This window comes from Cryptococcus neoformans (genome assembly GCF_000091045.1).
Source record: "Cryptococcus neoformans var. neoformans JEC21 chromosome 9 sequence".
Classification (NCBI taxonomy): Eukaryota; Fungi; Basidiomycota; class Tremellomycetes; order Tremellales; family Cryptococcaceae; genus Cryptococcus; species Cryptococcus deneoformans.
Window position 1 is genome coordinate 929,541 of NC_006694.1, and position 21,241 is coordinate 950,781.

The following is a 21,241-nucleotide window of genomic DNA, read 5'->3' on the forward strand; positions in this document are numbered from 1 at the left end:
GACTTCAGGGTTGCCCAAGTAAAGAAGGTAGCACTCATTTATAATTTATTTATTTCCCTTTTTCTGTGCTGGGGGGGCTGCTGTGACGCGGATGCGCGTCGATCCAACAACACGCAACTAGAGCCATGTCCACTCCCATATCACCTGTATTTATCTATCCAGTATCAGACAATGAATGATCACCTCGCAGCACTCAACGCCCCTCCTCCTCGGTACCTTTTAGAATCCGACTCCTCGGACGAAGAAGGCCAGGGCGCTTACCCCGGTTCGTCCACGCCTAAACCCAAGGTTTCTGTCGAAACACCTCCTGTCGAAGTTCTCTTCACCCGTGGGACTGGGAATGAGGAAGTCAAAGATTTCGTATTAGCATTGGGTCAGGCTGGCAAGTATTTGAAGAAGCACCTGGGTGCGAGTGGGAGTGCAATCGGACAGGAAGAGGTCGGAAAAATAGTGGTAGGCGGACGTCAAGCGGGCCAGGGATGGAAAGTCGGAGAAGGGATGGTTTTCTCGGTAAACGAAGCGGATTTGCCTCATGAGGCTTTATGGGAAATTGCCGACAAATTATTTGCCAATGTGAAAGCCCAGTCGTGGTATGTTCAACACTCTCACTGCCTTGGTGTATATGTATTCCACGTGCTAACCTACCGCTTGCGCTAGGACGATAATAACGACATACGTCCCTGCGATGTACATTTCGTCCAAGACGGACGGCTCTAGAGTACGTTCTGATCCGCCTATACGGTACCTTTCCCAAGGAGAGGTGAAAGTTGAAGGGGCAGAGACCTATGAAACCCCGAATTACTTGACTGGATTAGCTGGCGCAATTACATCTCTTGTAAGTGTTATCTCAAGCTACTGAAGTCCATCTTCATTTCCAAATGGGGGCGGTGCATCTTGTCGTGATCTTGACAACTATGGAATAAACTAAACCAAATCATTGCCAATAGTCTGCCCATCCCTCATTTACCATCCAACCAACAACGCTCATCCTCCCTCTCCCACTTTCCGCCCTCCCTCTCGCCTATCTCTCCACCGCCCTCGCTCATATCTCTCCGTCTATCTCCGATGCATTGAACAGAAAGAGGAGTAAATGGACAGAGGAGGATGATGAGCCTTATTCTGCGCCCGGAATGGGAAAAGTTAGGGGCTTGGCAAGAGGTGTCGGAGAGGCTGTTGGAATGTACACTTGAAATTTAGAAAGGTATTTGCTTGGTAAGGGCAGGTACAGTGATGGTCGGACACGTTAGATTGTGTGATGATTGAAAGACCTATATGGGGCCAGTTGGCATTATTAAGAAGATGAATACATACAGTATTTGTATATCCTTTGTGGTCTCAGCCAAATCATAGCACATAACCCAAAACAACGCCTCTCCTAGCCCTCTACATGCTCTTTGCCCCCATGAATCATAGCGTAACACCTCGCAACTAGCATGTCGAACCTGACCTTCTACCAGTCTAATCTTCAACCGCATCCCTGGGTCTATACACACCACCCCTGGCTTCAATCGCATCAATCACATCTTGTGGTGCCCGGCCTGTCACTCGCACAGCGTAAATACCTCTCATCCTTTTATCTGTTCATCCCGATCCCACTTTTTGTCAGCTGTCCGGTCTTGTTTGAGGGACAAAACGGGGGGAGAGAGGGGAAAAAGGGCTGACCTATACGTTGCCATCTCGCAACCCAGCTCTCGGACGGCTCAATCATTGCAATCATACCATCATACAACAAACTCGTACATTCCGCCACTCTTTCAGCTGAACCTCTCATCTACTCCCCGTGATCTCTACGTCAGCCTCCTTTACATTACCCCGTTTGACACAGAAAAGTGTGTAAGACTGACCTCGAGGATATCTTCGCAGTTGGGACATCCTTGTGTCAAAAAGTCGTTTGTGGATTGTAAGATGGAACAGACGAGACAAGCACGTAGTTCTGCTCTTCCAGATTTAGGGGGCATCTTTCCGTTTGCTTTTCGTGGGTGGTACAAGAAGTGGGTCTATGAACACCTGCGGAAAGAAGAATAGTCTCGAGGCTCGAATGGCCTTCTTCGTTGGTAGCAGTTGGCTGCATAACACGGTGTTAAATCATTTACGTAATCATTACCAAACGTATGCTTGTAGGCGAAAATGAATATCGCCCTTACTTTCCGCGTTCCAATGATCATCTCATCTTGAATCCTTCATTTCCGGCCATTCCTAACTTGCTCCAGAGCCATGTCTTCACAGACACCCCTATCCGATCCCTTGACAACCCAAGAAAAACTCCTCCTTTCCCAGGCAGTCTATAAACTCGGAGCATTCAGCTGGGCAGAGGTCAGCAGCCTTTTGTTAGATCATCCTTGTATCAAGGATGCTACACCGCATGCGAGACCGGCAAAGCTTTTCACGCCAGAGAGATGTGAGGGGATATACAAGGAACTAATGGGTGCTATCGGGATTAATGTGTGAGTTTTATTATACAGTATCTGTATCTGTGAAATGTCAGATGTGAGCCAGAGGCTGATAAAAGAGATTCACATGTAGGCCTGCGCCGGATGGTATCAAGCCACATGGTAAGCTTTTCATAATATAGCCTTTTCAATGCCATACTGAGACTTTCGGTAGCCAAATCGCACCTTCGTCTAGCCCAAAACTACTATATAGCCCGTCTAACGGAACTGCAAAACGAAATATCATCATACGAAACCCGCTTCACCTCTCTCATGTCTGAAATTACTGCCCTCAAGAAAGGAGAATTGGATGAACAACTGCGTGAAGAGATTAAGGCTGGGTTAGAAAGAAAGTATGGTAAAAAGGCCGTTGAAGAGTGGATGCCTGGAAAGGCTGAGATCCAGAAAGCAGTCGAGGATGGGCCTGTGAAAGAGGGTGAAGTAGACCCAGAACTTGCGAAGAAGGAGAAGGAAGAGAAACAAAAGGATGTGGAAGAGCCTAGAAAGGGTGTTGAAATTGTGGGCGCTTCAACTTTGGAAGAGAACCCAGCTGTTTCTGTTTTGGGGAAGCAGGAGGGACCGTCAAAATCATTAAAGCCTGAATTCCTTGAATCAAAAGTAAAAAACCCGATAGAACAGATGAAGACGCCCGATGCATCGCGCGCCACTCTTTCTCCGCAGCCATCACCACTTTCGCCCGCTCCTTCCGACCACTCTCCTTCCCGATCTGTCAAGACTGCTGCCGATGAGGAAAAAGAGGAGGAGGATGCAGAGAAAGAGGAAGAAAAAGGAGAAGGGGAGCAGGACGAGGAAGTCGTACCCGAGAAGAAGACTAATAAGCGTAAAGCCGTCTCACAACCCAAGGGTGCACCTCCTACCAAGCGAAATAGTCGACGCGGCGCTGTCACCGAGGAACCCGAAGAATTCGAAGCGGGAGAGGCTGCAGAAGAAGAAGAAGAAGAAGGAGGAGGAGCCGAGGAAAAGGAGGAGGAACCACCTACAACTCGTGGCCGTCGTTCCAAACGTTCTTCCCTGACCAAACCATCTGCTTCTCCTTCTTTACCTCCCAAAGATACTTCACCTGCTATATCCCGGCGCGCTCCATCTGTCTCCTCTACAACTTCTGCTGCTACACCAGGAGGTGAGGGGGAACGAAGAAGTTCAAGACGTGCGGCTGCCCCTGCTGCAGGTAGGCGGGGAATGAGGGACGATGTAGTTTCTAAATCAGTCCGAGGTCAGACTGCCGATGCGGCGGACGCGGATGATGGACCCCCAACTCCAACTGCGGCAGAGGAACATGAGCCTGAAATACGTAAATCGACCCGAGCCTCGCGCCGGAAATCTGGTCTCCCCGAACAGCAGCAACAAGCTGCGGCCACGCCAACCCCTGTTGAACGTGAGCGTCGAGGAACTCGGGCCACTACACGAAGTAAGTCTTCATCTTTCCTTGTTTTAAAAATGGAAGAAGAAAAAAACCTACGTTTTTCTCTTGTTTGTTGAAAACATTGCCGATGACGAATTTTGGATCGGCTGACAGGTAGTCCCCCGACTAGACCTTCGCGAGTCGGTCGAAAATGAGCACGCTTCAGCAAACAACGACGATCATGATGACCATGATGATGACGACACCACCAATAACAATGATGACGATATGGAAAATCCTGATCCAGACTCTCCCACTGCCCCAACGCCCAACAACAGCATCAAGGAAAAAGGCAAGAAATCGTCCAAACCATTCTTGTTCTCCCTCCTCGAGGCGATGGCTTCCCACAGATTCGGCACGATCTTTGAGTCCCCAGTCAGGAAATCTGATGCTCCGGATTATTATTCGGTGATCAAGAGACCTATGGACTTGAAGACAATCAAAGGGAAGATCAAGGATGGGAGGATCGAGCGGATTGACGAGCTTGAGAGGGATGTGCTTCTCATGTTCTCGTGAGTCTTCCCACGCCTTACAGTTAGTGGTATTTGAATCATTTTACTAATACAATAACATAATCAGGAATGCGATGATGTACAATGCTCCTGATTCTCAAGTCTACGAAATGGCCAAAGAGATGATGAAGGATTGTGAAGGACATTTTGCGCACTTCAGGAACATGGAAATGGAATTGGATAATGAAGGGTAGAGAAGTGACAAGCCTGGAAAGTGAGCCATGGATTGAAGGACTTCTTTTTATGGGAGAATAATGGGGGGTCGGATTTTGTAACTGTTCGTCATTCGTCCTAGTCTCATGTATTTCAAGTCGCGTGTAAGATGATTATCCCTTAACGATTTTACCCGGTGCTCTATTGCGCTGTTTCAACTTTATGCGAACTTCATGACTGCAGAGATTTCTACTATTTTCGACTGTATCCATTTACGCAGCGAAGTTAAATAACCAGCTATTAGTCTGCCCAACACTTGTTTTCCTTGTGCCAACCCTGTCGGTCCATCCCATCAGTTATAGAGCTCGTTATGATACACCAGTGATTACAATACTACTTACCTCAATACTATTACCGGGGCCATAGTCGTCATACACTTTAGCTCCTGCGGGTACAGGGACGTGCTCAGGACACGAGTCACGCTTGATACAGATGAGTGAAGCCGACTCGGGAATGGATGGGAGAGGGTTAGGCTTGTCAATAGATGAGGCGAAGGGATAGATCCACTTTATAGATGTCCACAATTATGCGTTAGCCAATTCGCTACCCGTTCCTATGACGATGTGAAACGATGATGGACGAACGTCAGGCCACTCGTCGTGGTAGTTCCAAAGCATACTGCTACACTCGGTGCAGAAACTCCTCTTGGAAGTGCCCATTTTTGTCGGTTTGTCATTCTCGTCAAAATCGAGTGCAGCAACATAGACCCTGATAAGATGGTTAATTTCCTTTTGGTCTGATACAACGGTCATAACATGGCTTGGTGCGCACTTGATCTTGTCCTTGCCTCTAATAATGTTGAGAGTCTTGGTGTTGCCCATCATGTTGACACTTCCCATGTATCCACCCACTTTACGACAGATGGAGCACTGGCATTGCTAGAGCACTTGAAGTCAGATATCTGCCTAGAATAGATGTACATTATGGTCGTCCTCTGCGGATAACGCTCTTACCTGGAAGGGCACCGGTGTGTTGGACTGTAGAACATGTCAGCATCAAGCTCATACGTGGGTCAGTGCGCGACACTCACCTGGACAGTGTATTTGACGGTCTTACAGTGGCAGCTCCTATCGGGAAAGGTATCTTGGTCAGCATCATTCCCAAATCCACACTCGCATTTCACCCACCCCCCACCAGCTCCCCGCTCTCTCATATATTTACCCTTCGAGAAGAACTGGCATGTTTATGGTACTGATTCAGCTAGTTAGATGTACAGTTGTAATTAGTGTTTGTTATGGCTGATAAAATGCATGATCCACATTCGAACATTGGTGTGCTAATATATATATCCCTTGCCGTATCAGAATTCTACCGGCTGCCGTTATCTCGACTGTCGTCATAACAGGATTAGTCATGTTATCCTACCCCCTCTCGGCCATCCGCAAGCCAGTTCCTCCACATCCGACTCCACCTCTTACCATCATAAATACAAATAATTTAAATAGTTAATAAATAGGAGCTGAGGTCACGGTCGGTGAGTCCTTTCTCCAACATGAACAGCAGAAAAACTAACAAAAGTTGGAACCTTTTTGTTAATGGAGCAGGAAGGGCTTTGCATGTGGAGAATAATGACTGGATCATATGTCATGATTCATATGCCTTATGTAATGATGGTGCTCCTTAACGGAAACGATAGTCATATATGGTGGATGTTGCAAAAAAAGTCGCCTATACTTAATTATGAGAGGATTGATACTCATTAGTTTCTTCAGTGCATACACACTGCTGATAATGTTCGCTTATAAAACAGACCTCTTGTTACCACATATCCCAAGGGCTAAGCATTGCATAATATGCAGAACTGAAGGAGATATGAGGATTCGAATGAAATTACAGCAAACAACAAAGCACAAATTACAGCAGCAAACCGTGATGCATTTTGAACTTACAGCAAACGCGGGTCGAATTTACAGCAAAACCTATCTCGCTATGCTGGACAGACGAAGTGGTCCCGATCTCGGTGCGTTCCTCAAAATGCCCCGAGTTTGTTTGGTGGCGGTTGTTCTCGCTTTTCGCAAGCACCACGATCGTCATTTACCTTTGACACCAGGTATACTTGGAGATATTTCTTCGACTTCTTCATATCTCTTAGACATAACTTCCCAGGACTAGAAATAGAAGGTAGTGGTGTGCTAGATTCATCATGGCAGAGCAAAATTTCTCGGCCGCTTTGGCTACGTGGAAGGGTGAGCGACTCTCACATCTTGTCCCAACTGCATCTTCCCATTTGAACACTTTCGAGTTACTGACATGCTTTTATATAGAAATTAATCTGTCGGAACTTCAAAAGAATTTAGACACAACGGCTGTTGAGCTTGTTGACAATCAAAAAGAGAACCTGATCGGCCGTAAGAAGTTAGCAGAGCAGACTCGAGGTACGTTTCCATTTCGTCTAATCGATTGAACTAGACATAACCCCTCTCGTAGAATTCAAGAAACTCCCAGATGATGCTGAGAAATTTGCGGCCATCAAGGTCCTTCTCAAGGCTTATCAAGGTGAAATCGATGCCCTCACCCGACGGTCAAAGATGTCTGAAACATCGTTCTTGAATGTGTACAAGTTACTTGCCGACGCGCCTGATCCCTACCCCCTTTTGGATGCAGCTGTAGATCAGACGATCAAAGTGGCGGAAGCCAGGATGCTGGAGAGCGAGTTAGCCAGACTGAGAGAGGAAAACGGGGAATTGAAGAAAAGTTTGGGAGAAGCCGCCAACGTGGAGGAGAAGAGGAAGAAGGCTGAGAGCAAGGTTGAACAGCTAGAGGAAAAGGTACGTTGTGCAGTGATATTTGAACCTACATGGGCTGACACGTAAAAGATGGATGATTTAATTCAAGAAAGGGTTACTCAGAAGGAAAACGAGCTCAATGCAGAGTACGACGAGAGGATGCGCAATTACGAAGAAAGAGAAAAGGACCTTCAGAGACAAGTGGAGATGGTCAAAAAACAACTGCGAGATCTCCATATGTCCAACGAGAGTGCAGAGGCTAAACTTCTTAACGCTAACCAACGCCAAGGTAAGTTACCAGACGCCTTTGACCTTATTATCGCTAATGTGCCCCCTCAGAGCAAGACGTTGCTGCGAGATTGGCCGAGCTAGACATGGTGGCCGCTGACCTTGCTCGAGCCAACGAACGTGTAGCAAGCGTCGAACGACGAAATGTGAGTCCTTCCGTTTATAAGTCATGTTCAGCCCTTTTGATCCATATTCGTAGGAGATTCTCCGTTCTGAAATTGAGTCTGTTCGTTCAGGCTCCCAGCAGGCTGAGAAAGTCAAAGCATTCGAAGCACAAATATCCGAACTTGAAGCCGAAGCATCTCGCATACTCGCCGCTCTTGATGCTGCCAAGGACGCCAAAGCCGAAGCGGATCGCCAGTTCAAAAAACAGGCCGAGGAATCTGCGAAGGAAATTGCTGCTCGAACTGCCGAGGTTGATGGATTGAAGGCCAAGATGAAGGGGATGGCCGATTACGATGAAATCAAGCGAGAGCTTGAAATTATGAAGTATGTGGAATTCTCTGGAGCCGACTTTGAAGATAACGACGGAGAGGAGCCTCGGTTGCCCGACCCAAACGCTTCTGTCGCCAACAAGCAACGCGGTCAATCTCTCGAAAAACTCCTCACCTCGAAGAACCGTCGTCTTCTGGAAGATCTCACAAAGCTTCGGGTTTCTTGGGAAGATCTTTCCAGCGAGCATGCTAAGGCGGAGGAGATGATTGAGGGTCTGCAGGTGGATTTGGCCTTGCAAAGAGAATTAGTTGAGAAGCTGGAAAGTGACTTGATGGTCTTAAACAATCGAGAAGACCGGGTTGGAACCCCAGGGCAGGGCCTTGCTGGGTTAGATATCGGTAGCAAGCCTGTGAGTTTTCTTACCCTGCTTCAACAAGCAACTTCTGATATCACGTCAGGACGGCCGTGCATCGCCCGCCAATTCTGGCTCTCAAGATACCTCTATCCTCCCTATCGTCACTTCCCAACGTGACCGTTTCCGACAGCGCAATGCTGAGCTGGAAGACGAATTGCGGAAACAATTCGAGACCATATCAGATTTGCGCACTGAAGTTAAATCCCTTCAAACCGATAATCTTAAGCTGTACGAGAAAGTGAGATACATGGGATCGTACCGAGATTCTTCATTTGCCAAGGCTGGACCCTCAGGTGGGGCATACTCCTCGGGAGGTGGCACAGGGGGACTGTTGACCGGTGTGCTGGGAAGGAGAGATGAAGAAATCGGAAAGTATAAAGACAAGTACGACGAGTCGCTTAATCCGTTTGAGGCATTCAAGGGACGAGAAGCCCAAAGAGCTATTCAGGCGTTGAATCCCGTGGAAAGAGGAGTATTTAGTTTGACTAGGGCGATAGTGGGTAATAAGAGGGCGAGAAATCTGTTCATTCTCTACGCGGGAAGCTTGGTGAGTGTTTGTACAACTCATGAAGATAAAATGTGCTAATATCGAGACTATAGCATATTCTGATTCTCTTCATTCTTTGGAATACCATGGCTGCAAGCGACTCTACTTCACATCCACCAGTGACAATCCACCCATAGTCAATCCGGTTTTTTTCAGTATCACGTGGTGCCAAGCAGTTCAAAAAGGTCCAAACGGATGTAAATCGTTGTTTGTACAATATGCATATTCCTCTTGACTCTATCGCGCATTAGTCCGCATCTTCCAAAGGTGAAAATTCCCCATCATAATCTTGAATAACTGATGGAAAGAAAAATTAACTGGAAGCCTGGGACAAGACTAACCGAAGCGAGCAAGACGCCTTCGTCGAATCTCCTCTGCAATGATGTTAGCTTTGTCATCTGTAGATAATGAAATGACAGAGACTTACCAGGGGATGGTTCCTCGGCTGGTTGAACGTCATCGCTATCGTCCTCTACTTCGTTTGACTCTACAATGTCCTTTTCCTCAGCTACTGATGTCGCCACAGGAGATTCTTCCCTTTGCGCTTCCGGCGCTACCGGTGGAGTAGTAGTAGTAGTAGTCATAATGCTGGTAGTAGTAGTAAATGCCTGTCTCTCGCTTTCTGGTTTCAAGATATCAGGCATCTCCCATCCTTCGGGCAGGTCTGCCATACTAGCTTTCAGAGCTGCTTGGAGAGCCTCATCCTCGTCATCATAACTCCGACTTTGAAACTGGAAGTCCATCGTACCAGCGTACGCCCGAGAACGGCTCATTTCAAAATCGTCGTCAGCATTATCATCGTCAGGTGTCTCATCATAATGTGATGGAATACCATGAGTCTGATCAAAGATGTCGCCTTCATCATCTCCGATAACTTGATGTTGGGCAGGGTTGGAACGTGAAGATGATTGTCGTGAGCGAGAAGGAGCGGGTCGAGCGTAAGGGTCGTCGACGATCTCGGTTGGGTCTGACGATAGATCCGGCTGACGGCGTCGACGAGGAGGTCGGGACGGTGACGAAGGTTCAGCATCTACAGTGGTAGTATTCGGGTCGGCGGGTATAGACATTTGAGTAGTTTTGGATTCTTTTGTGGGTCCAATCGTCCCACTTAACAGTCCACCAGACCTTCCCACTGGCTCGCCTAGCTCCACGGCCATCACATCACCCAGAGATTCCGGCAACTGACCGATGCCGCCATCTCCCCATCCTTCCGCTTCACCTGCTTCTTCGCCTTCTTTGGTCCCCGGTGTTGCCTTTCTGATGACAAATACGGAGTAGCCTTCTTGCTCGGCCTGTGTCAGCACCATGTGAAGGTAGGTAGGGGAGATCCATTCGGGGCCGTCAGCGAGGAAGGAGTTGAGGTTGTACCACCTTTTGGAGGCAGCAGCATGAGGAGGATTGGGGGCGAAGCGACGGAGGGTAAACCAGTGAGATGCGAGATTAAGAATAAAAGCGGCTTGATCTCTGTTACATGTTTGGTCAACGGATTGTGCTGTTGATCGTAAAATGCAGCTTACTCTGGATGGTCTTGATATGGCTTCATGGCTTCACCTCTCCACCTAACCATGGTTAGGTCCCAAACTTCCAATGCGCGTTCTAATACTGAAATGGAGAAATAACCAGTATCATCGTAGTTGTAAGACTTTCTAAGCTGATGGTTAACATCGAGAGTAGCGTTCTCAGCTTGGTCAAGTCTGGGAATGCGTTAGTGTAATGTGATACAACAGTCATGCAGATGTTTACCTCTTCGCGATATCAGCCAAGTCAAACTCAGAGTAGGTATACTGCTGGAGAAGGTTATTCCTACGGAAGTATACATCAGTCTGCTATATGGGCGGCCATGCGCTGATTCCGCCATGACAACTTGACATACAGGCAGTGTTGAGCACCTATCAGGGGAGATCAGCTTAGTCAGGTCATTTTCGGACTAGAGTGGTGCTTACAGAGCTGAGATCCAGCCTCTTGCTTCTCATAATACATGTCTACGGGGCGAAGTTAATATCTGTTCAAAGACTAACGATGTGGAAGGCCGAGAAACTTACACGGAACGAGATCCATCTCGTCAAATCCTAAGGGAAGGTTTTATTTCTATCACGGCGATAGTTACTGGATAATGTAGCTTCTGTTGCCTAACCCTGGGTATAAGATGTGAAACCAGCCTATTCTTTGGGTGGTCGTGCAGTACTCGTTCTGTTTACGGCTTGGTTTACGGAAGTGTTCCCAGCAGCAGCAAGTCGCAACGTCATCGTTCCCCGGGGTGTATCATTGTGCATTTGCTTCCGCTCTTCTTTCCTCCAATTGATTGGCTGAGAGCGACACTACCTCCCTCCACCTCCACCTCCACCTCCACCTTTCTACCTACCCTGAATGGATGTCAGATAACCCGCCGCCCGGTCTATATATACTCCATACTCTGGATACTCGAGGACATTCCCCAACAACCTTGGACGATCTCGAGCTTTGGCACATCCATCCATCTGATCTATCCGTTACGTTGCGTTCACTAAGAGCATCTATTATAGCCCCAAGGCGCGCAGTTTATAGCACAATGTCCGGCCAGCGATTCGAACCCAAGAACATGCTTGTAAGCTGGGCGCTTATTTCGCACGAGCGCTGTTTGACTGTCTTTCTAACCCTAATGTCTATAGTACCGAAACCTTGGAAACTCAGGTCTTGTAAGCTGAACGAAGATATTGTACAAGCGAATGAGTAATGATGGGAGTAATAGCGGGTTCCCGTTTTCAGCTATGGTGGATGGTTGACGTGAGCATGCCATATAGCAAGCGCGCCTAAATCGTCAGTGCTGATAAGATGTTCAGCGTTGGATATAACCAAAAGGGTGACCTCGTCAAGGAGCTGATGCAGACTGCTTTCGACTGTGGTATCAACATGTTTGACGTGAGTTGGTTGCGGAGAACATACATTTAGTCAACGACTTACACGTCACAAGAATGCCGAGGCCTACGCCGCTGGAGAGGTGAGTCGCGATGAGGTATCAGCTGTAAGCTGTACCCATATGCTAACTGTTGAACCACTATAGTCTGAGTCCCAGATGGGCAGGGTTATCAAGGAGCTTGGCTGGGTGAGTAATGCTTTGGCGTCAAGGAACCCTTCAGATGTCTGATTTTCCAAAAAAGGATCGAAGCGACATCATCGTCACCACCAAGGTCTTTTTCGGCACTGGTGATAAGGAGAGGCATAACACTCGTGGTTTGAGCCGCAAGCACATCATAGAAGGTGTTAACAAGTCTCTTAAGAGGCTTGGACTCGACTATGGTAAGTAGCTGTTCAAGGTTACATCCTGATAGCTGACGTCTCCTTCAGTGGACATTGTCTTCGCTCACCGGTTAGTAGCCAAAGAACAATCATGAGCAACTACTGATACATCGCAGACCTGACGTAACCACTCCTTTGGAGGAGACCGTTCGAGCCTTCAACTACCTCATTGACAGTATGTCCCCTGTTCTCAAGACCTATGCCAAATAACACGGCTGATTTTGCCGTGAAAAGAGGGTCTTACCTTCTACTGGGGTACGTCTGAGTGGTCGGCCATGCAGATTCAGCAAGCCACTGAGATTGCTCGTCGACTCAACATGGTCGGTCCCGTTGCTGAGCAACCTCATTACTCTATGCTTCATCGCGAGCGATTTGAGGCAGAATACGAGCCTCTCTGGCGATACGAAAACTTTGGAAGGTTAGTCCGCTGGAAAGATTGGGACGGAATATCCAACTTACTACTCAGTTCAGTACCATCTGGTCTCCTCTCGATTCTGGTATGCTCACCGGCAAATACAACGATGGTATTCCTCAAGACTCTCGATACCACCACAACCTCGGAGGCGCGATGGACGAGCGTATCAAGGAACTCGAGTCTCCCGAGGGCAAGGCTAAGATTGAAAAAGTTAAGAAGCTCACTAAGATCGCCGAGAGGCTTGGTGGTTCAATGACCAACCTTGCTTTGGCTTGGACTTTGAAGCACAAGGGAGTGTCCACTTGTATTGTGAGTAATTTACGACACGGTCCAAGGTTATAGAGTTGAAATTTCTGACATATGGACAACAGCTCGGTGCCACCAAGGTAAGGTGATCATTATGTCGGCAAAGCCGTCCGAAGTCAATACAGTATTTGAGCTGACTCACGTCTCCCCGGCACACAGCCCGAACAGATCAAGGAGAACGTAAAGGCACTTGATATCTACCCTAAATTGACCTCTGAGGTTATGGAGGAGATTGAGAAGATTCTTGATAACAAGCCTGACCCTCCGGTAGGTACCTTACTAAAGTCAAAGCAATTGTTTATCCCTGACAATCGTCAAACATAGCCCTCGTACGGTCGACTTACGACCGACGGACAGCTTATGTAAGGGCGAGACCCCGGAAAGGATTAAACCTCATACAAGCAAGGAAGATACTATAAAGGCGATTGGCAATTGAAAAGAGTCTAAAGGCGGTTTCGTAGTCTAGGTTATAGCGGCAAGAGATTAGTAAAGATGAAAGTAACAATGATCGCCTTACTTCCTTTTCGGAAACAGGTCGGGAATTCGGCCGATCATTAAAACGCCTACTATAAGACCAAATATAGCGTTGCAGTTGTTGAACAGCTGACTGACATACACGCCCGTACGGATCGAAAGCGGAAAAATCGAGATTCAATTATAATTTACATCACAATAAGCTGGCGACCTGTTTTACGTCGATCAGGGGGGCTCCATACACCACAAAGGCGGATATTGGGAGATACGGTGGTTATCTACGGACCTTTCCGGCGAGCGGACCGTATCAGAACGTATCACAGGGCTTTTGCTGCTGATAATGACGAGGATCCATGAAATACATGCTATTTCGATTCGTTAACAGTCCGTGAACGGGTCCGATACGGAGGTCTGGCCTAATCATATCGCATATCGATATGATAGAGTCGAGCTGAGTCGCGCCGGTTACTTTCGGCAAAGTGTGGCCGTCGTTTTGGGTCACGGGACCAGAAGACCTTGTGTTCCCCTCTCAATTTACCCTACCATGTTGCTCTGTCCGCGAAGTTTACAGGCGGAAACGCAGAGACGATACCCGACCGTTGCCTGAGCCAGGGTTTGGGATCTCAGGGATTAAGCCGCCATTCCCTTGCCGCATAAGGAACGGCCTTGCGTTACGGATAATACATGTATCTGATTTTCCTTTCGCTGTTGCATCAGATTCTCTATTGCGCCTTCATCATTCGACGGCCTCAGCCAGCTACTCTTTATGTGCCATACAACTAGACTCACTAATCGGTGACCGGTCCGTTTGTTGCAAACAACGCAACATTCTTTGCCGTCATTGAAACAGTCCGTCCATGCAAGATCTATGGAGGTTGGATGCAACGAAGAAAACGCGCATTATAAATAAATAGGCGAAATTTCTCTGGGTCCCCACAAGGATATTTCTCATCATCGCATACCTGAGCCAATTCTAGATAGTTCTAAAATCTCTTCCGCGCACCAGTTCTTCTCCAACAACGGCCGACGTTGACTGTGTATTTCCCACCAAACAACCATCTTTCTAAAGAATTCGATTTCGATATTCGATTCATCACTCGACATTTAAATTGATCCCAATCTTTCGATCCTCCCAGCACCACATAGCCCAATCGAATAAATAATATGGCCGGTGAAGACCTTGCTATCACCTCGACTTCTGTCGAGAATGTCCCCAACAGTCCTTCTCGCAAGGTGTCTGAAGATGGACTATTATTGCAGGAAGACAAGGAAATGGCTGCCATGTACGCCAATGCTGCCGCCGCAACAGGTAAGTGAACATTCTTCCCTTCCTTTCCGTGTCTCAACTGTAGATGCAAATCGCTAATACGTGCCTGGATTTATAGAAAAGGAACAGAACATGACTCTTCTAGAGGGTCTCCGATTGTATCCCAAGGCCATCGCCTGGTCTATCCTCATCTCTTCATGTTGTGCCATGGAAGGCTACGACATCTCTTTACTTGGTAACTTCTGTAAGTTTCATTCCTTAATCTATGGATCTCACTTACGTGGAGCACAGACGCGTTTGACCCTTTTAACCGAAAATTCGGTGTGGAACTCGATGACGGTACTTGGCAGGTTCCTGCACGATGGCAAACGGGGCTGTCAAACGGTGCCCAGTGTGGGCAGATCATTGGTTTGATCGGTGAGTGGTGTACACGCTCTCAAATCTTTTGTAGCCACTTACTTTTCCTGCAGTCAACGGTATTTTCACTGAACGATATGGTTATCGAAAGGTTCTTATAGCGAGTCTTCTCTGGCTTGCGGCTGTTATCACCATTTTCTTCTGCGCTCCCAACATTCAAGTCCTCCTTGCAGGTGAGATTTTGGCCGGTATTCCTTGGGGTGTTTTCCAGTCTATTGCCATTTCCTATGCCAGTGATGTCTGCCCTATCGCTCTTCGTGGCTAGTAAGTCTACTCGCCAAATTTTAGCAACGGATTTTTATATTAACCTTTTGCTTAGCTTGACCTGTTATGCCAACTTCTGCTGGGGTTGGGGCCAGCTCATAGGTGTCGGGGTCATCAGGGCTATGTTCTCACGTGATGATCAGTGGGCTTATCGTATCCCTTATGCTGTTCAGGTGAGTTACGATTACTTATTGACCGTCTTCATTGCTCAGGGGTTATAGTGGGTATGGCCTCCTCTCATTCTCGCGGGTGTCATCTTCGCTCCCGAATCTCCTTGGTGGTTGATTCGACACGGCCGACTGGAAGAAGCGAAGAAGTCTCTGATGCGCCTTGCCTCCCCGAAACGCAATGTCTCTTATGACGTTGATGAGACTGCCGACATGATCCGTCACACTACTGAACTCGAAAAGGACATTACTTCCGGTGCTTCTTTCTTGGACTGCTTCAGGGGTGTGGACCTCCGTCGTACTGAAATTGTTTGCGCCATCTGGAGTATGCAGAACCTTTCAGGTAACACTTTCAGTAACTACGTAAGTACAGCCTTACTTAAATTAGAATATCACTAATTATCGAGCAGAGTACCTACTTCTTTGAGCAAGCTGGTCTCACGGGTACTGTCCCTTACGATTTCGCTATGGGACAGTACGCAATCAACATGGTCGGTGTCTTTGGCGCCTGGAGTCTTATGGCCCTTGGGTTCGGTCGAAGGCAGCTTATCCTCATTGGTCTATCTGGTCTCTTTGTCGCTCTCTTGATCATGGGCTTCATGGGCTTGATCCCGGATTCTAAGCAAAGGGAAGCTGGTTTGGCTACTGGTTCTCTCATGTTGGTCTGGGCTATCTTCTACCAGTGCACTGTAGGGTAAGTTACCGTTTTTTCACTTTTCACGAACAGTTCTAACAGGGTGCTTTGCAGTACCGTTGCTTATTCCTTGGTCGGTGAAATTGCTTCTCGACGACTCTCGATCAAGACCGTCGCTCTCGGGCGTGCTGCCTACAACGTTATTGCCATCATCTGCAATGTCCTTACTCCTTACATGATCAACCCTACCGCTTGGAACTGGGGCAACTACGCTGGTTTCTTCTGGGCCGGTTCTTGTTTCCTCTGTCTTATCTACGCATACTTCCGTGTACCGGAACCTTCCGGCCGAACCTATGCGGAGGTTAGTTCTTTCTTCACATGATGATGCTGAAGCGAGGGAAACAAAATGCTGATGCGCCCCGTTACAGCTTGACTTGCTCTTTGAGCGCAAGATCTCTGCTCGCAAGTTCGCCAGCACCCATGTCAACGCTTTCGATGTCGCCCTTCACCACCAGGTCGGTGAAGACAAGGGCGTCTCTGACCACGTCGAGAAGGCCTAAATTTGTCAAATTATCTTCTAAAGGAGATGGGAAAAGCGTTTAGCATCTTGTTGGCAACAAAGAGTACCATCTTCTATATACAAGTTTTATAACTCTAGGATCTTATAGATCTGTTTTATGATAAGGAATCCGGGTTTAAGAATCGTTTCATCTTTTTGTTAGGTTGTGTCTTCATAAATGTAATAGAATTATATTAGATCTCGGTGGATATATGTCGGCAGCAGTTATGCATAAATGCTCATGCCTTTCACATATCCTTTCACGTATTTATATTGGTCATGGCATTTTCTTAATATGGCTGGGCAAAGCCATTCGACATCTAACTATACTTTGGACACGGTTGTAAAAAATTATAAATACAACAAGGTTTTAAAACTACAACAAAATATTACCACTGCCCATTTATACTACTTGTATATGGTATCCTTTATATTTAGAATTATGAAACAGCGTAATTCAGAGGAAGAATGCAAGGCTCATATTTATTTGGGTACCTTGAAGTCGCTGGATCGAAACCAGCCGCTGTTATAATCTTTTTGATTATTAAAATCTTATTTATATGTCGAGCTGCATAGTTTATAATTAGGACGGATCGCCTCTTTTTTTTTTTCTTAGGGCTCGAGTCCTTCAGCCAAGAGATGGATATCTTCGTAAACCTCGTACATCTTATACAGCCTTACGTCGTTCTAGAACAATCATTTATTCATCCAGTCCAGTTAGACCTCCTCCAATTACAATTTTTTGATAAACAGGCATCGCCGTTCTGTCATATCTCCTGCACCTGATGCGTCCACCACCACTACGTGTTCGTTGGCCATCCTGCTTATCTATATCATCGGCCCTCTAATGCCTGTGCTTTATAGTTCACGCTAGTACGTGGTGTCGTCGCAGCTCACAGCTTATGAGTTAGATTTACAAAGCGCCAGCCCTTACAAGTTGTTTATTGGCCGCATATCTCAAACATGACACTGGTGGATGTGGGTTGCGCTGGAAAAGTATCAGTGAAAGATAACGTGGGAATGACCACCGGAAATAGCGGCTAATTTTCTGATAAGGGTGCTGGTACGGTATGTGCAACACGGTCAATTTATCTGCCAAGGCTCCACTAAAAAAGCAAGATGACCGAATTCATATCATCAAGCGCTGATATTAATTAGCAACTCAACTCGTCCTATTTGCCTTTTTCTTTGTTATTGCTCGCACTCTAATCCTGCTTTAAACGGCCGTTAGTAACAACCTCTCGAGGCTCAGACATTACAGTGTTATCCTAATACTAGGATCAAAAAACATGCTTCTGTAATATTAGCGGGCTGGGAAAATCTACTGATACTGAATGATCATGCCGAAGGCCGAAATACCGGACCGAAAGATAATCGTCCTTTCTTCAGGACGCTAATTGCTCTTATCTCGTATGTCCTGAACTGTGCCCTTGGAAATGGGGTCGAACTGCGGTCGGATATGGCCTTTAACTCTTGGCTCCCACCTTATCTTTTGTCTGACCTGTTTTCAAATATGAAGCAGGGCTTATCTGCCTTACAGAACGTCTCAGCTGATAGGCAAGTAATGGTATAAGTGTCTTCTGTACCCATTTCTACTGAACCCAGACACATCACCACAGACAAGTCTGATATCTGACAGACTGCTGCAGGCTTACTTTTCTGCAAACATCCCTTCGAAAGTCACGACAACCATATACGTATCACGAAACGACGCTCAACATGTCTGACGAGATTAAAAAACAAAGCTTAACCCATCACCATTTGACTAATTTCCATCTGGATGACTACCCAGATGAGAAGCAGATTGTTGCCGATAATGGAAACTTGGTGACGGTAGAGGAAGTCAAGATCGCCGAAGATGCGTGAGTGATGACTGTGGATTACTGAAGCAAACCTATCACCTAATGTGATTTTCAAGTCTTCTGATGGCCGATGAATACACAGAAGAACAATACAAGAAGCTCAAGCGCAAGGTGGACTGGATTCTTTTGCCTTTAATGTGGTGGTGTTATGGTATTCAGCAGACGGACAAGACCGGGTACGTATTTGTTTCATTCATAAGTTGCTATTGGATGATACTGACAAAGAGTTTATGGCAGTCTCGGTACCATGGTATGTCAGCGTACGCCCGGGCTGTAACCCTCTCTGACGACACACAGAACCTGTACGGCGTGCAAGCTGATACCGGTATGCATGGTAACCAATACTCTCTCTTAACTGTGGTGTTCTGTAAGCAAAAACTTTGATGGCCAGCGACCAGTTCACTTATCGTCTTATTCACAGATACGGCCTATGGTATTTGCGAGTTCCCTTCAAACATCATTCTGCAACGCTTTAGTGAGTTTATGGGCAGGGGCCAAAATCCCAAGAATCGAACTGACAAAATACCAGACATGGGCAAGTGCTTGACAATCTACATGTGAGTATATATCTTCTTTATCCGCTGAAGGCTCAAGCCGATACCCACCAGGTTTTGCTGGGGTATCGTTGTCCTTGCACAAGGTTTCCTCAAGTCCTTTGCACCTTTTCTCGTTCTCCGACTGCTCCAAGGTGCTTTTGAATGCACAATCAGCCCCGGTTTCAACCTTATCATTGCCAACTGGTACACCACCCAAGAGCACAATTCTCGTTCTCTCGTCTTCCAGAGTGCCAACGCCGGCTGGGGTATCGTTGTCGATTTGACCATGTACGGTATTGCCAAAGCTGCCAACAGAAACCCTGGTGGTTTCGAGGCATGGCGAGGGATTGCCGTCTTCCTCGGTGGTCAAACTTTGCTTGCTGCTGGTGTAGCTTTCTTCTTGCTCGGTACTCCCAATGAGGTCAGCTGGCTAAAGCCAGAGGAGAAGAGGATAGCCTGTGCCAGAGTCATGAAGAACAATGCTGGTACTGATTTGACTGGTAGAAAGACCTGGAAGTGGGACCAAGTTTGTGAAACTTTTTTGGATCCCGTGTTGTACTTTCAGTTTATCAACGCCTTCATGTCGTCTGTGGTGAGTAGAGTGGTGGGCATGTGACTGTGCGTTGGTGGATGCTCATGTCTTTTTAGTGTAATGGTGCTCTTACTACCTTTGGTACTGTCATCAACAAATCTTTTGGCTTGTAAGATTATCCGATCGCGTTTTCGTGCCAGGAGCTCCTATCAGCTGACGAAAAGTGCAATAATAACAGCACTGAAAGTGAAGTCATTCTGTACGGTATCCCTCGAAGTGTTGCCTCTGTCCTTTGGTTCGCCTTTATCGGTATCCTGACAGGCAAGTTCAAGGGAATCAGGATGTACTTTATGATGATCAGTACCGTCTTCCCCTTCATCGGCGTAAGCCATCCTCCCCCAAGTTGATATTTGGGATCAATAGCTGAGAATAAATTGATGGCCAGCTCCTTTTCCTCGCTCTCCTTCCCGAGGACGACACGTACCGATGGGTCAAGTGGGGGATGTACTTTATGACAGTCACGTAAGCCTGGACTTTGCTACCCCCAAGTTATCTCTCTGACCTTTTCCCCGATCCAGCTTTGTTGTCCCTCTCTTCTCTGCATGGGCTCTCATCTCTTCCAACACTGCCGGTCGTACCAAACGAAGTGTCATGAGCTCCATGACCTTTATCGCTTACTGGTGAGTTTTTTTTTTTCTTCTTCTTTTCTTCTCTCGTCTTTTTTTTTTTTTTCTCGGGGAGAACCAGAAGTAAATAGCGACTAATACACGTCAAATTATTCATTTATTAGCACTGGCAACATTGCTGGTTCTCAAGTGATGAAGGCCAAAGATGCCCCACACTACATTCCCGGCACCGTACGTCTCCATATCTCTTCCGCTGCCCTCACCGCATAATAACTAAACTTTGTACACAAATATAGATCGCCATCGCATGCTGTATGGGCGTCGAATTCGCCACGATCGTCATCTGGCGCATCTGGCTCGAATATTGTAACAGGAAGAAGACCCGGGCGATAGCGGAGATGGGGTTGAGTGAGGAGGAGATTGAGAAAAGGGGACAAGAGTTGGGAGCGGAGGATACGACGGATATGAAGAACCCTTTCTTTATGTAAGTTTTAATTTTTAATTTTTTTAAAAATAGGTCAGCCCTAAATAAAAGAGAACAAAAGGCTGATGCATATGGTAGTTACTCTACTTGATCCTCTTCTTGGGATCTTGGATGTGCAGGGGGCGTATACGCAATTACTATAGAGTTGTAAAGGGTTTAGGTTCGTTGAGATGTCTAATTAATCATCTATTTTTGTTGTCATTTTATATATATATATATAGAAGTTTGTTAAGCAGGGAAAAGAATATAGAAGTGCAATGCTCGGAGAGGGGGGAACAAATACATATATGATGATTATCTGATCAAAATTCGAAATGAAAAGTTTGAGTATTACTACGCCAAAGACACCCGACGCCTTTTCCTCTCCTACCAAACAAATTCCTCATTCCGTATCTCCTCCCTCTTCCTGGCTTCAATGTTCCGCGCCTTAGATA

At 46.8% G+C, this 21,241-nt stretch overlaps 9 protein-coding genes and 1 non-coding gene across 10 annotated transcripts; 7 read left to right on the forward strand and 3 right to left on the reverse strand.

Annotated features, from left to right (window-relative positions):
• Positions 1-64: 64 nt before the first annotated feature.
• Positions 65-1,424, forward strand: CNI03420 (expressed protein). Its single transcript, XM_572878.1, has 3 exons — positions 65-590; positions 658-835; positions 948-1,424. The coding sequence occupies exons 1-3, from the start codon at positions 172-174 to the stop codon at positions 1,188-1,190; spliced, it is 840 nt and encodes a 279-aa protein (XP_572878.1). The 5' UTR covers positions 65-171; the 3' UTR covers positions 1,191-1,424.
• Positions 883-2,022, reverse strand: CNI03430 (transcription initiation protein spt4, putative). Its single transcript, XM_572890.2, has 3 exons — positions 1,845-2,022; positions 1,663-1,771; positions 883-1,577 (listed from the first exon to the last, which is right to left on the reverse strand). The coding sequence occupies exons 1-3, from the start codon at positions 1,956-1,958 to the stop codon at positions 1,459-1,461; spliced, it is 342 nt and encodes a 113-aa protein (XP_572890.1). The 5' UTR covers positions 1,959-2,022; the 3' UTR covers positions 883-1,458.
• A 164-nt stretch (positions 2,023-2,186) lies between these two features.
• Positions 2,187-4,685, forward strand: CNI03440 (conserved hypothetical protein). Its single transcript, XM_024657864.1, has 5 exons — positions 2,187-2,444; positions 2,524-2,552; positions 2,605-3,858; positions 3,983-4,364; positions 4,432-4,685. Exons 1-5 carry the CDS (start codon positions 2,215-2,217, stop codon positions 4,556-4,558), a joined length of 2,022 nt encoding a protein of 673 aa, XP_024513450.1. The 5' UTR covers positions 2,187-2,214; the 3' UTR covers positions 4,559-4,685.
• Positions 4,686-4,735: 50 nt separating this feature from the next.
• Positions 4,736-5,813, reverse strand: CNI03450 (expressed protein). The gene is made up of 7 exons (XM_024657865.1): positions 5,739-5,813; positions 5,608-5,644; positions 5,531-5,554; positions 5,349-5,455; positions 5,162-5,285; positions 4,919-5,083; positions 4,736-4,853 (listed from the first exon to the last, which is right to left on the reverse strand). The coding sequence occupies exons 1-7, from the start codon at positions 5,756-5,758 to the stop codon at positions 4,818-4,820; spliced, it is 513 nt and encodes a 170-aa protein (XP_024513449.1). The 5' UTR covers positions 5,759-5,813; the 3' UTR covers positions 4,736-4,817.
• An 819-nt stretch (positions 5,814-6,632) lies between these two features.
• On the forward strand, positions 6,633-9,228 carry CNI03460 (Golgi vesicle transport-related protein, putative). The gene is made up of 8 exons (XM_572617.2): positions 6,633-6,763; positions 6,842-6,952; positions 7,005-7,345; positions 7,394-7,592; positions 7,643-7,737; positions 7,791-8,435; positions 8,485-8,988; positions 9,042-9,228. Exons 1-8 carry the CDS (start codon positions 6,721-6,723, stop codon positions 9,123-9,125), a joined length of 2,022 nt encoding a protein of 673 aa, XP_572617.1. The 5' UTR covers positions 6,633-6,720; the 3' UTR covers positions 9,126-9,228.
• Positions 9,197-11,159, reverse strand: CNI03470 (Machado-Joseph disease protein 1 (Ataxin-3), putative). The gene is made up of 7 exons (XM_572615.1): positions 11,031-11,159; positions 10,932-10,970; positions 10,862-10,877; positions 10,732-10,791; positions 10,506-10,682; positions 9,416-10,452; positions 9,197-9,362 (listed from the first exon to the last, which is right to left on the reverse strand). The coding sequence occupies exons 1-7, from the start codon at positions 11,044-11,046 to the stop codon at positions 9,325-9,327; spliced, it is 1,383 nt and encodes a 460-aa protein (XP_572615.1). The 5' UTR covers positions 11,047-11,159; the 3' UTR covers positions 9,197-9,324.
• A 244-nt stretch (positions 11,160-11,403) lies between these two features.
• Positions 11,404-13,501, forward strand: CNI03480 (Voltage-gated potassium channel beta-2 subunit, putative). The gene is made up of 14 exons (XM_572880.1): positions 11,404-11,572; positions 11,637-11,663; positions 11,717-11,751; positions 11,808-11,886; positions 11,939-11,965; positions 12,029-12,070; positions 12,126-12,264; positions 12,313-12,334; positions 12,381-12,439; positions 12,499-12,682; positions 12,736-12,988; positions 13,051-13,065; positions 13,145-13,252; positions 13,310-13,501. The coding sequence occupies exons 1-14, from the start codon at positions 11,537-11,539 to the stop codon at positions 13,349-13,351; spliced, it is 1,068 nt and encodes a 355-aa protein (XP_572880.1). The 5' UTR covers positions 11,404-11,536; the 3' UTR covers positions 13,352-13,501.
• A 909-nt stretch (positions 13,502-14,410) lies between these two features.
• CNI03490 (sugar transporter, putative) lies at positions 14,411-17,012 on the forward strand. Its single transcript, XM_572882.1, has 9 exons — positions 14,411-14,768; positions 14,845-14,970; positions 15,018-15,143; positions 15,197-15,407; positions 15,463-15,580; positions 15,629-15,937; positions 15,985-16,268; positions 16,323-16,569; positions 16,637-17,012. The coding sequence occupies exons 1-9, from the start codon at positions 14,624-14,626 to the stop codon at positions 16,766-16,768; spliced, it is 1,698 nt and encodes a 565-aa protein (XP_572882.1). The 5' UTR covers positions 14,411-14,623; the 3' UTR covers positions 16,769-17,012.
• Positions 17,013-17,213: 201 nt separating this feature from the next.
• On the forward strand, positions 17,214-17,296 carry CNI03500. Its single transcript has one exon. It is a non-coding gene; the product is annotated as a tRNA-Met (tRNA).
• A 111-nt stretch (positions 17,297-17,407) lies between these two features.
• CNI03510 (conserved hypothetical protein) lies at positions 17,408-21,133 on the forward strand. Its single transcript, XM_024657866.1, has 16 exons — positions 17,408-17,835; positions 17,926-18,324; positions 18,417-18,629; positions 18,686-18,805; positions 18,867-18,879; positions 18,927-18,996; positions 19,051-19,104; positions 19,159-19,186; positions 19,238-19,757; positions 19,814-19,866; positions 19,936-20,080; positions 20,143-20,219; positions 20,276-20,377; positions 20,488-20,554; positions 20,620-20,807; positions 20,886-21,133. The coding sequence occupies exons 2-16, from the start codon at positions 18,227-18,229 to the stop codon at positions 20,896-20,898; spliced, it is 1,761 nt and encodes a 586-aa protein (XP_024513552.1). The 5' UTR covers positions 17,408-17,835; positions 17,926-18,226; the 3' UTR covers positions 20,899-21,133.
• The last annotated feature ends 108 nt before the right edge of the window (positions 21,134-21,241 follow it).